This window comes from Copadichromis virginalis, linkage group LG1 (assembly GCF_057382275.1).
Source record: "Copadichromis virginalis isolate Kocher_CV1m ecotype Utaka linkage group LG1, C_Virginalis_male_GT1.1, whole genome shotgun sequence".
Lineage (NCBI taxonomy): Eukaryota > Metazoa > Chordata > Actinopteri > Cichliformes > Cichlidae > Copadichromis > Copadichromis virginalis.
In genome coordinates, this window is record NC_140618.1 from 23,047,129 (window position 1) to 23,059,914 (window position 12,786).

Here is a 12,786-nt window from a genome sequence, read left to right on the forward strand (position 1 = left end):
GTTATATCGGGGTCGTTGTGCTGAAAGTGCTCCGTGGACATTAGATAAGGCCGGAGTGCCGCCCAGAAGGTGGGAGCTGTTTCTGAACGTGGCCAACGGGCTGCTGCACTGACTGTACAGCGAGCCTGTCAAACACAAGCAACACAGCCAACATGGCGGACTGGGGTGAGAAACTAAGTTGGGAAGGATGGCTATCTGTACAACATTTACTTGTCGCACTCGGTGTTTTAAGGGCCTAATACACCTCTCATTGTTAACTCCGGGTGTCAGATGTGGACTGACCTAACGACTCTCATGTTGTTGTTTTTACAGACGCTGACAACTTCGAGCCGGAGGAACCGATTAAAAAGGCGGCAGCGCTGGACAAATGGGAAGGCGAGGACGAAGATGAAGATGTTAAGGTACAATATCGTGACGAACACTCGGTACAGTCTGAGCCGCTTTTTAAAATCGGCCACCGGTTGTTTGCGAGCTGTTAGCTGACCGAGAAAGCGATAGGATGTAATGCCACGCTTCGTCGTGGTTTCTCGTCGCCTGTCAGTCCGAACCTCCGAACCCCTGTTAGCTTTATGCTAACTCATGTGGCTCCAACAGGCAGCCTCTGGAAACTCTAGCTCAGCTAACGGTATGCTGGTATTCGAGTTTCAGTCATTCAAACGTATTGTTAACAAACTGAATAATGGCGTGCCAGTTCATACTTATGGGTTTAATCAAATTTTGGACGTTAGTAGTGTTTTCAACTTCTCTTGGTGTCATGAATTTTGATAGCGGTGCTTGAAGCAAATCTCTCACCGGACGGGCCACTTGAGCTAGCTAGTCTGCTAGCTCTCGTGTATTGTTGCGTCTGTAAATAAGCTTTAATGTTGGGTAACCTCAGTATTGAGTGATTTGGTCATGTGTTCCTAATATACAGGTCCATCCCATTATTACACAGATTTAGTTACATTAAACGATTATTGGAGATTAGCATAATTATGTCTACTCTGGCAAACCCACAGCTTGAGTCACGTTGAGTATGAGGCGGCGTTAGCGTGCTAACCAACTTTAGCCCCATTCAGATGAAATCATCCATTGGGTTGATGACTCAACTCAGCCAAGAACTAGGCCTGGAACTTTCCGACTTTACAGCAGGCAGTAGGAAGCCGCTGTTCAGCTGATACCGTAATACAGGTGGCTGCTACGTGAAAGCTGGCACGGTCTCTGTCCAGAAGCCTCAGATAATTGATCCTGTGGAAAGTGCTGGCAGAGGCCTCTTCAGTTCTCCCGTTTTCTGTCGCATATGGCGTCCAGACTGAAGAGCCTGGTGGTTTTATGTCCACTGTAGTACAAAATGGTCATTGTTTAGGAAGAAGGGTTAAGATTTTTGTGGAAATAAGACAATAGCACAAAGTTAATTTTTACTCAAGATAATTACATTTATTCCCAGGCGACTTTCATCCTGCTGCTGCTGTTGTTGTTGTTCATAACCTGCTGGAAATGCAACAGGCCAGTTGTCAAATGTTTATTGTGTAGTAATTCACAGTTTAAAGTATTGGATATTTCAGTTAGAAATTAGTGTCTTCTTGGATAGGATTACATTTATTTGTAGTGACACTTAAGGTGGATCTTAATATAAGACAGCAATCTACAGGATCACAACCCAAGTGATGTCTGAAGAGTCATCACCTATAAATTAATAATTTATAGGTGAACGGGCGGGGAAGAGGGATGGTGATAAGGGGCAAAAACCAACAAAACAAACAGACAAATGCATATATCAATCACCTGGATCACCTGTTGAGAAAGAAAAAAGAGAAAACAAGTAAAGAAAAAGAGAGCAATATAATAAACGACATCATCACAATGATCTATGTGAATATAACAGTAAATACTAAATATTATACATTATTGTGCAGCACGTAAGATCGACAGCGCACAGTGTGCTTTGAGGTAGCAGCCAAAAAGGATAAAATTAATAAATTAACACTGATGTCATAACTCGTAACTCATTGTCATGAATTACAGAATCTTAAGCTTTAATGTTGTTATATTTTTTTTGATTCTTAACCACTGTTTAATATATACAAGTTCTGCATTATCACACAGTATTAAGCACTCACTGTGTGCATGTGGTACTTTAAGTTGACTGTAGACTGTACTATTTTTATTCTTTATCCTGGTACTGTAACATAGTTATTACCCTTGTTGGATCAGTAACATTGATCGATCCAGCTTATATACATCTGCACCAGTGTAATCAGGACTAGAATAATTTGAACTAGAGGTAGAACAAAAGTTATTCATCTTCAGAAAATGAAGTGGCAGCTGTTGCATGTCGATAACTGATCATTTTAGTTTTAAAAAGTTTAGATTTTTTGTTATTTTAAAATAAAAATTCTGACTGATTGCAGCCTTTGAACTAACTTACATTCGTAAAGTTGTCTAACTCTGTAGGTGTTAAGATGTTGCTCAGAAAAAAATTGTTATTGTTTGTTTTTTTGTTTTGTTTATTTTTGGTTATATTGTACATCTTTGGCTATATATTTACAACTTCTAGCATAGATATTAATAAAAAGGCAACAATTACACACATTACGTTCTGTGTTCACAGGACAACTGGGACGATGATGAAGAAGATGAAGAGAAAAAAACAGATGTGAAGAAACCAGGTTTGTACTCCAGTACCGCTTGCCTTTCACTAATGGATTATACTTGATTACTGAATGATTTTATGTTTCTTATGTCATTATTTTAATTTGCAGAACCAAAGGTTTCTGAAAAGAAAAAGCTTAGTGAAAAGATAAAAGAGAAAGAAAACCGGATGAAGAAGAAACAACAGGAGGCAGTGGAACAGCAAGAAGTAAGTCCCACTTTCTCATCTGTAAACCTTCTGACTCTATGCTCGTTTATCTCTAATAATATCTTAACTCTTACATTTTTATTTACAGGAAGACGAGCTCACTCCTGAAGAACAGCTGGCAGAAAAATTAAGAGTGAAGAAATTACAGGAAGATGCAGACTTGGAGCTAGCAAAAGATGCTTTTGGTAAGACCGGATCAGGTGTAGAAACTTTTTTTTTTTATCAAGAATATGAGGTCTTCCACAAAATCAGGTTGTATAACTGATGCAATACATTTAGTTTGCAATACATTAGTCGCTGTTGCTTGTAGTTAACATTTAACTAAGACTTAAAAGGCTTAAATACTTGTTTGGGTTTTACATTTTACACAGATGTCCCAGTAATCCTGCTGTAGATGCCACATACTATACCTCACCTCCAAAGGAACAATGCACCATTCTATTATCTGTAAAATGTTTAGAGTGGACTCTAAAAGCTGAAGCTTTAAGTAAGATCTTTACACATGCTTTGGGAAAGCTGTGATTTGAGGAAAATATTTGTGTTTTGTGGTCCTGATGCTGTAGACTCTGTGTTTTTTAAACTGCCGCATGTCTAACAAAAGTATATACTACAGATATGGGATTTTTGAGACCTGATATTGTTCATCTTGTTGTGATTAATGTATGTAATGGTGACCTTTAAATATTTTTCAGGTGTTGGCAGCACTTCAAACAGTGTCACTGGAATTGATGCCATGTGTCCATCTTCCAAAGAAGACTTCACAGAGTTTGAAAAAATGCTAAAAGAAAAGATAACCCAGTTTGAAAAATCTGTGCATTATTCAAGTTTCTTGGAGTCATTGTTTCGGGAACTTTGTATTTCATGTAAGTCTTTTTTTCCTGCTTTTACTGAACATTTTTTATTACACTTGTCTTAAATTAAAAATGCACTGGGCTTGTCCAATAACTACTTATTTTTCTTCCTCTTACAGTGGAAGTAGATGACTTGAAGAAAATCAGTAATTCCCTGTCAGTCCTACTTAGTGAAAAACAGAAACAAGAAAAAGTAAGTGACTGCATGCTTGCATTTATTAAGTTAATTAAGTTTCTATTCAGCAGGGGGTGCTACTCACCCAATACTTACTCAATGTCCAATCATAAAAAGTAAACTCTGGCAAAAGTTTGTAGTTATATAGTCGTTTTCAAATATATATGTATTTAGTTTAAGTCGCTTTTATTTGCCTTCTACAGCAAAACAAAGGAAAAAAGAAGAAGAAGGGGGTCTTAGCTGGAGGTGGTTTGAAAGCACAGCTCAAAGATGACCTTGACTATGCAGCGTTTGATGGAGGCTACGCCCAAGACTATGAGGACTTCATGTGACACTGGCTTCATCACTACTGCCCTTTCCCCTTCTCCCGACTGTCAGAAATGCAGCTGTACCTTCTCATGCTGTCCAGTGCCATCCTGGAAAATCTGAACTGTGTCTTGCCCCCTTCATTTTGCTTCAGTGACCAGAGGGACTATACCAGGGAGCATCCAGTCTCGCCACTCACGGTTTTTTTCTTCTTCTTCTTCTTTTCTCCTTCCATGCAAATGGAATTGCCTTTTCTCTCTCATTCAGCCTCAACTCACAAACAAATCACGCGGAATCTGTTGCTCGACCCAGCTACAACGGAGAATACTACCATAACTGCTGTTATCTGAGTTTTGCAGGGCTTGTTTTTTGTTTTGTTTTTTTTGTTTCTTTTTAAATTAAATGTTGCTCCTGTCAAAATGTCAGATACAGTATTGCAGTTATAAGTCTAGTGACATAGAAACACATGGTTCTATGCAAATCCTTTAAACAGAATGTCATGTATATATTATAGGTCTCACTTACCTGTGGATGATTTTCTTACAGGCAAGTGTATATAGTATCTATAACTTCAGTTGCCAAATGCAGACAATTATTCAGTCCATTATTCATCTTTATTTCTGGAAAGGTTGACTGACGCAATATGAACGTAGTAGTTGTAAGCTTGCAGAGAGCACACAACATTCACTGTAAGATAAAAGGGATAGAGAAGTATAATAAATGTGACTTTAAAACCTCACAGCCATTCTCTTGATATCTCTGGAATATCCTTGAAAATATGGAGCAAACAGTACTTAGTTTTTTTTGTTTTTGTTTGTTTGTTTGTTTTGTTTTTTGTGCATGACAGAAAATTACTAATTGATTTCTACTAATGCAAAAAAAGTATGGATCAGGCAAGTGGATTAACTTGCTACAACTGGTCTCCTAATTGTTGCTTCTGCAGGCTTGTATCAAGTGTGATGAGGAGCGGGGGCTTATGGGCTTCACCCCACCATGTCTTCATATGGGCTACAGTTGGCTGAAAGGAGAGTTTTTCTCCTGTCTTTTTTTTTTTTTTTTTTTTCTTTTTAAGCAGTTGACCAGTTTAAATGTTACATGGACAATTGGATACATACAATGTGGAAGATACAGCATCTGCAGTGTTTTATAAGCATCTAATTTAATAAATCACTGGTCAAAAAAATATTGTTTTTGTCCTTGTTTATAGTACAGTTGGAAAGATGATAATACTTGTGTAATAAATACTCTATTTACATTTTCAAGTAAATATTTGCCACAGTAATGTAAAGTGAGAGGAAGAAACATTACATATTCCTTGAGATGAAGATGCAAGAAATTAGCATAACAGTTTAGTTACTCTTCAAGTGGGGGTGGGGGATATTTATGGATGTATAAACAAAAACATGTTAACACCATCTGGTTTCATTTTAGCAAGTCATCGTCTGGTCTTCATGTTGTTCCTAGGTCTCCTCTTGTCTAGTTTCTGGCTTTTGTACGTTTTCCCTCAGGGTTTCTGGTGCTACGTCTACGACTGCTGCGTGGTGCGTTTGCCCTCTGCCGGCGCTGGTTCTGCCTGCTTTCCCCTCTCACGATGTTTGTTCCTACTGTCTGACCTTGAGAGCGCTGCATTGTTTGAAAGACATTCTGGCGTGTAACCTCACGGTCTCCACAAATAAACGTTAGCGCTATGCCCTCATTGGTTTTCATGACCCGAGATGTGGCGTCAGAAGTACCGTCAAAGCAGCGGCCAAGTGCAATTTCTTTGGCTGTGCGGGGATCCTGGTCTGTCACCGTATAAATTCCGTAGTTATGGCCCAGAGGGTCAAGAGGCGCCAGCATGGTGAACTCATTGGTGTCATTGTTGACAGCTAGGGGCAGGTGGTTGACTAAATACTCCTGAAGCATTGAGTTGACATGATCTCTCTTGCAGCTTCCTTGTGGGATCACCTTCACCAGTGTACGATCTACACGTTCCTGATCGTACAGCATCCCACTGCACTTGAATTCCAGACACACTGCTGAAACAGATGTCTGGTCCATGTCGCGAATGCTGCGAGTGTCTCGAAGGCCGTACAACTGGCCTACGGTCTTGGGATGGGTACCGCCCATGTTGTGGGACCGCACATTGATCTCATGCGGGCTGTTGATTTTGACCTTGATGTAGCAGGCCCGGTATTCCATAGGCTTGGGCCACCAACTTAGGTAATCCTCCGTCCAGCTCATGGGGTCATCTTCATTAAAGGGCACTGTGTTGTAATCGTAGCGATCTCCTTCGACTCTTGAGAACCGGAAGTGTGCTGCACTAAATGGGGCCTCCTCACATTCTTTCAAGTTCTCAAATGGGTACACTGGTCCGTTACCTTCCTCGGCTGTGTTGGGGCTTGGTTTTGCTACATTGATGCTGAATGCTGTCTTCTTCACTCTGGGGTCCTCGTGGTCAGATCGCATGTAGTTTAGTTTACCAAGGTAAGGCTGAGGCACTCCAATGAGGTTGGGATTGAATTTGGGAGCAGACGGGACAGCCTCCAGTTCCTCTCCACCGAGGTTGGCCATGATATAGGCGGTATAGGCGTCAGCTTTCTGTTCATCGCAGAAAGCAGGAAGACAAGCTCCATTGGGACCAGTGACCACACTATCAAATCGGCCCCAGGCACGGGGATTGGTGGAGTAGCCAGCTTTGGGCTCCATATTTATGAGACTGATCACAACTCCTTCCACCTGCTCGCTGGGCATGAACCGTTCACTGCGGAAAGCCCGAACTTTCACATAACACCTACGGTTCTCTGGGACATCCAAGTTAAACAGTCGCCTTTCTCTGATCTCCATGTTACCAATCAAAAATGTTCTCTCCTCCCTTTTGCCTCTTTTCTTCTTCTCCACCTGCAGACTCCCCTCCTCCTCCCACAGACCAGTTTCAGGGTTCAGTGACCACAGCTTCATGGTGTTGAGGTGCTCTGACATCTGAACCTGAGCAGAGTCCAGTGAAACTTTTACTTCACCTGCATTCAGTGGCTCATTGTTTTCTTCACCTCTAAAGTCAACTGAAAACATGCCATAGGTCCTCAGTGGCATGGTATCACCTTCATCTCCGATAAAATTTAGATCACTTTGAGCTGCGGCAGCTGTGGAGATGTCTCTGGGGTCGAGAAATGTTACACTAGCACTGACGTTACCCGTGAAGACTTCGCCATTTTCCTTGTAGAAGGAATAGGGAGGAATCTGGATTTGAACCATTGGCTCCTGGCTCTCTACCTCCCCAAGCTCAAGAGTATTGGTTTCTGTGGAGCTGATTGTCACAGGGGCTTTTTTTCTGAGAAGTTTTATCTCATGGTAAACAGCCCCACCTTTGGTGTTAAATGGAAGCACTTTTGTGGTGTTGACAAATTTCTGCATGTTGTCCATGAAGGTTAATACTAGCCTCTCTGTATCTTGGGGGATTTGGATAGAGAAGGTTCCTTTGTAGCCTGTACGACTAATTCTGACTCCATTCATAAAAATATGACCAAACCGCATTGGTTCTCCATTGTCTGCAGCAATGGCCCTACCATGCACAATGGACTTAGTGTCCACACATTTCTGGCAGCCACACTTGGTCACCACCATGGTGGGCAGTTGGTAGCCCTGACATGTTAGCTGTCTTTCCTCCATTTTTGCCACACCGCAGCAATAAGCCACTTTGTCTTTGCACCTGATACCATTGTCGAGCTGTTCAGCACATGTACTTGGGGGACACTTGCCCACATCGTAGTAGAATGAGTTGGTACTGTTTTGGAAGCAGTCGTGTGGAAGGCGGATGAGGTGGGATTCAGGTTTAGGGTTGCATGAATGCTCATCTCTGCCTGTGTTTAGATGAAGAAATTAAAATGATTTAGTTTGCGTATACTAAAATTCTCACTTCTGTGTATTCAGCACGTGTTTTCACTTAATTAATACTGCACCTAAGATCCTGAGAGTAGCTGTTTTAGTCTTAATGGCTCCAGTTGGACCACTTGCTCTGCAGTAGTATTCTCCAGACTGCTCTGGATGCAGATCTCTTATGACCAAGGTGCTTTCTGACTCCTTCTCCATGAGAGTGTTATTGTGAAACCTGTTGGTTTACAAAACAAATGAAATAATTCAATAGGAGTTCAACATGTCTACTGTCTAAAATTCCAATATAATTAGTCCTACCATTGGTATGCATCCGGCTGTGGCGTTCCTGCAACTTTGCAGCAGAAGGCAGCACTTTGTCCTGCCCTCCTGACCTTGCTTTCAGGATTGCTCAACACATGAAGTTTCTCTAAAAAACAGAAATAAAATATTACCTCTACATGTTAAACAGATTGTACTTTAGTAAATATGCAGTTCAGAATTATTCTTTCATATTTGGATCCACAAGTAATTCTATAGACATCTACCGGCTCTTTTTAGCTGGACGCTGAGGACAGAGGTACGCTCACTGCTCTTGGGCACAACAACATCAAGGGGGGCATGGCCCTTGAGCCTGACAGTCAGGGTTGTGTTGCCATCAGGGCAGATATTGGGTATGCGGAAATGTCCATTGTGGTCTGTAAGGGTAAGGAATTTGCCAGAGCGAAGGATGGCGGCCCCTTTGGCGACAAGACCACCAGCGCTGCGTACAGAACCCAACATTGTGTGTTCTTCACACATGCATTCACAGTCAGAGTTTGCTTGCCCCATCACACACTGCAGGGAACAAGCTAAGGAGTAACATAAAAACAAGAAAAAGTTTATTAGTAACAAATTTGTAATTGCATATATGTGCTATGTTATTATCTGTGTAGCCTAATTAAGCCTTTTTTTCACCTGTCTTTGGGCACTCAGGTCCATTACATGCTTTCCCATCTAATTTTGGCCCACTGCACAGCAGCGAGTCAGATTGACAATTTCGATGGCGAAGTTGCACCCCCACTTGGCCACAGAGGGCAGGACATGGGCTCCAGTCTGACCATGGTCCCCAGGTTCCCTGAATGTTAATACTGTTGTGTGCTGGGGGAAAGAAAAAAAAAATAGAAGTACTCTGAAAAGTAATTTTACTTAGATTATGAAAAAAAAAATTTAACAAACAAAAAAAAAATAGATCTTTTTTACTGCACAGAGGCAAACAGAAAAAAAATGTTCATGGCCAAACCTTTTGGACATAGGAAACGGACTGCATAGTTGGAGCAGTTGAGCTGGGGACCTTGCTCTTCATTCAGGCACCAGAAGCCCACAGTCGGGTCTGCATGGACCGTCTCCCCAGTTTCACGCGCTGGGATCCATTCAGTGGTTCTGGCTTCGATTGCCTTTGGAGTTTCGCATACACGGGTACGGTAATAGAAACGAATGGCATCCAGCTGTTCATAATCTCCACGGCCTCCAGGATGATCAACATTGAACCATGTCGACCACTGATAGTTATCTATGTGCAAAGAGAGTGCGGAAATAAATATGGTCCTAATAGCACCTCATTGTTACAGTGTTCAACATATCTCATAAAACTTAAGACGATAGAAAGAACACTTTATATCAGTCAGAAAATTTATTGGATTTTTAAGAAACAAAAGTTACCTTCTGTTTGGTAGACAGCAGAACTAGACTCTTTGCCACTTTGTCTCCATGATCCTGCAAAGGACATATCACAAACATTTGATTAGCTCATGTCACGTTTGTCATGGCGATGTAATGTTCCATATTGACAGAAGATGGCGCTAAACATATTTGAAAAACTTGAGCTTTTACGCATTAAATCTAGCTTTACAGACATAGAGTTACATCTATGTCAGTTTTTGAGAGCAGGGCTCAGTAGTGTCAATTTGCCTTTATACATGTAATGTTTCATTTCCACTTAAGTGGAAAACTGAAGTTTAAGTTAAAACTTAATTATTAACTGAATTAAAATGTATTTAAAAAATTTAAAACTTTATTAAACAGCCCATAAGAACGGGAAAGAAAGATTATTTAAGTGAGTTTGAGTGTGGATGTTGGTGCCAGAGTAAGAGACCATGCAGTGATTTTTACTGCGGAATCAGTTTTGTGTTCAGTACAGTGCCTGTTGAAATACTAAACATCACAGACATTAGAGCAGTGGTTTTGGCCAGAGATTTCTCCACATTCTGTCAATGTTCTTACAGACTCCAGATGAAACACCCAAATTCTTTGTAATTTTATGTTGAGAAACGTTATTCTGAACATGCAGTCTTTCACAGAGTTGTCAAGCCTTCCGGCCCCCCATCTTTAGTTGTGAAAGACTCTGCCTCTAGTTTTTTTTTTTTTTTAGTACCCAATCACTGACCAGTTGCAGTTTAAACTACACACCACATGTTTTTAGCATTACTGAACTTGGCAGTCACGTCCTTTTATCAAGCATTTCGCTTTCATCAATGTTTTTTTCCCGCACAAAACTTTGAAAAACGTTTACGATTTGATACATTGTCATCAATCATGCTAATCAAATGGTTTGCAAATCACTGCACTCTATACTCTTTACACGGCATTACGATGCGCGAATGCGTGCTGGCTGTGATGCTTTGTAACTTTTCTTTAATCATCTTTTTACTCAAATGATGACAAAAGGAGCTTTTTGTGAGAGACCCACCTTGAGCTGTAACAACAGTGGCTGCAGTGATTCCCAAGAAAATGAACAGACACCTCAGCGACATTTTCACACTCTTCTGCCACGTTTGACACTTGAACTTTCACCCCTGGTATGTGTGCTTCTCACAAGGAACTTCAGTGGAGAAAAAAGTGTTTCATGTTAGCAGCGTTTGATAAAACCATCCAAATTTTAAAATATGTATTGACACTCAAACTGACTTATTGCATCAGCTGCCAAAAGTAATAAAATAATAGTTCATGTTTAGATTGAAAATTTGTCCTTAAGTATATTCACCATTATACATTTGATCTTTTTAGCTTTTGGGATGAAACCCCCCCCCCCCCCAAACATGGCTGGACAGAGCCCCCCTTCCCCCTCAGATTACACATCTGTGTTAGTCATCAGTATTTGTCAGGGGAACACTCAAACATTTGTGCATCCACTGTTGAAACACTGGCCTCACCGTCCAAATCTCCACACAGAAGGTTCAGATTAGCACACTTTAAAAATTGTACACTGCAGACTAATTTGTCACCTTTGCTTGTAAGATGAAAGAACAGAGAAAGTGTTGATGAAACAACACGTTAGTTAGGCTTGAGATGGATGGGTTGAAGGAAATGAAGAAAAAAAGACTAATAGTAAAACTCGTATCAGCAAGACTAACCCGGAATAAGGCTACAGGTAAGACACCTGATTCCAGTCACAAATGGCACTAGTTAAATTCCAAGCTCTGGAATTTGAATAAACCCTCCACTTTCTGTAACATAATCAACCAACATCGGCCATAAGTACAGCTGCTCACTTTGATGTAGTGTTGCCACATCTCTGTGCAGTCTCAGCAGTTAGTAACAGACTTGTGACACATGAATTTGTGTAGCCCAGTAAACTGATTTTTACTTACCTCTCTCTGTTCTGAGCTTAGTTTTTGTTTCTCTCTTAGAATGTCCTTCTTTTCTCTCCCGTTATACTTCTGTTTCACATTTCTTTCCTCCTCTTCAGTTCTTCCCTCCTCTGGTTCAACACACTCCTTCATGTCTCCTTTATACCTCTTCCCTCTTTGCCTCAGCCAACACCCCCTCCCCTCCCTCTGTGGCAGCGTGCCACAGTATCTTTGCACTAATATCTTTATAATTCATCACATTTCTTATAAAAGCCATGACGCACAACAGCTATTATATAGTCTTACATATATAAGATGGGAAATTCAGAGGTTCTGACCAACACATGCTGGTGTTAATAAAATCGATCCCCGTGCCCAAGATCAGTGCTGTCAGGGTCAATCTGGGCATTTGTCCTCTGCTCTGCTCTCAGTCTGCATGCTTCCTTCTTAAGCTGGAAGAGCTGGGGATTCAGATATTCCACATCAACTTTATAATCTTGTGATAGGCACAAGAAATAAAAAAAAAGCATTTGTAGCAATTAGAAATTCAGATTTTGACCATTCGAAGAAGACAAAATCTTCAGTTATACTTTTTTCTTTCTTTTTACTCTCAGATGTGAAGCAGGTTTGAGCGAATTAATTGTTTGCATGTGCATTTATCTCCATTTTGTTGTGTAATCAGTGAGCAACCTCTGTGCAGTGCCCCTGGACCAGCTGCTAGATCAAGGACACAGTGAGAGGAGAATTATGCCCGAAAGTTTTTGGTGGCAGAGGAAACCAAATGAAACCTAAACAGGTGCTGTCAAATGCAGGCTTGGATTACTTGTCTGTATGGATTGCGTACTACTAACTGAAGATTTGGTTATTTTGTACAAGATGATAATAATAACATTTAGAAATGCACATTTTTTAAAAAACGTCTTATGACTCAGCAACCAAACAGCTGCTTATAGACACACGTACCCAGGAAGCAGCAACATTTTACCATTCATTTATTTCCTGACCTAGTGAAAGTACAGTCTGGGGGCCCGATTTTGGTCTCTACAAAGTCCTGAGGGACAAGTCTAGCTCTTTAACTGCTAAATGCTCCACTATGTTCACCAGATAGCTGCTACCTTTGTCTGGTGTTTGGTATTTATAGCTTTTCCAGACAAAAGA

The 12,786-nt window shown here is 40.9% G+C and overlaps 2 protein-coding genes across 3 annotated transcripts; one reads left to right on the plus strand and one right to left on the minus strand.

Moving 5' to 3' along the window:
* Positions 1 to 73: 73 nt before the first annotated feature.
* Positions 74 to 4,910, plus strand: eif3jb (eukaryotic translation initiation factor 3, subunit Jb). The gene is made up of 8 exons (XM_085455302.1): positions 74 to 165; positions 313 to 401; positions 2,591 to 2,648; positions 2,742 to 2,839; positions 2,928 to 3,024; positions 3,532 to 3,702; positions 3,810 to 3,883; positions 4,069 to 4,910. Exons 1-8 carry the CDS (start codon positions 153 to 155, stop codon positions 4,195 to 4,197), a joined length of 729 nt encoding a protein of 242 aa, XP_085311428.1. The 5' UTR covers positions 74 to 152; the 3' UTR covers positions 4,198 to 4,910.
* Positions 3,542 to 11,748, minus strand: cilp (cartilage intermediate layer protein, nucleotide pyrophosphohydrolase). 2 transcript variants are annotated; one of them, XM_085455283.1, is made up of 9 exons: positions 11,650 to 11,748; positions 10,749 to 10,880; positions 9,722 to 9,775; positions 9,303 to 9,572; positions 8,978 to 9,160; positions 8,569 to 8,871; positions 8,342 to 8,450; positions 8,110 to 8,258; positions 3,542 to 8,010 (listed from the first exon to the last, which is right to left on the minus strand). In XM_085455283.1, the coding sequence occupies exons 2-9, from the start codon at positions 10,810 to 10,812 to the stop codon at positions 5,648 to 5,650; spliced, it is 3,495 nt and encodes a 1,164-aa protein (XP_085311409.1). In that variant the 5' UTR covers positions 10,813 to 10,880; positions 11,650 to 11,748; the 3' UTR covers positions 3,542 to 5,647. The 2 variants fall into 2 exon arrangements, with proteins under 2 accessions (XP_085311409.1, XP_085311418.1); XM_085455292.1 differs by lacking the exon at positions 11,650 to 11,748 and adding an exon at positions 11,413 to 11,613.
* Positions 11,749 to 12,786: the final 1,038 nt, after the last annotated feature.

What these genes read in the sequence shown, in the direction of transcription:
- eif3jb (XM_085455302.1), top strand. An exon ending in ACGAAGATGAAGATGTTAAG is followed by an intron (nt 402 to 2,590) that starts GTACAATATCGT and finishes CTGTGTTCACAG; the next exon opens with GACAACTGGGACGATGATGA. An exon ending in AAAAACAGAAACAAGAAAAA is followed by an intron (nt 3,884 to 4,068) that starts GTAAGTGACTGC and finishes TGCCTTCTACAG; the next exon opens with CAAAACAAAGGAAAAAAGAA.
- cilp (XM_085455283.1), bottom strand. Translation starts at nt 10,812, where the DNA reads ATGTCGCTGAGGTGTCTGTTCATTTTCTTGGGAATCACTGCAGCCACT. An exon ending in CGTCCAGCTAAAAAGAGCCG is followed by an intron (nt 8,451 to 8,568) that starts GTAGATGTCTAT and finishes TCTGTTTTTTAG; the next exon opens with AGAAACTTCATGTGTTGAGC. An exon ending in CAGCCGGATGCATACCAATG is followed by an intron (nt 8,259 to 8,341) that starts GTAGGACTAATT and finishes GTAAACCAACAG; the next exon opens with GTTTCACAATAACACTCTCA.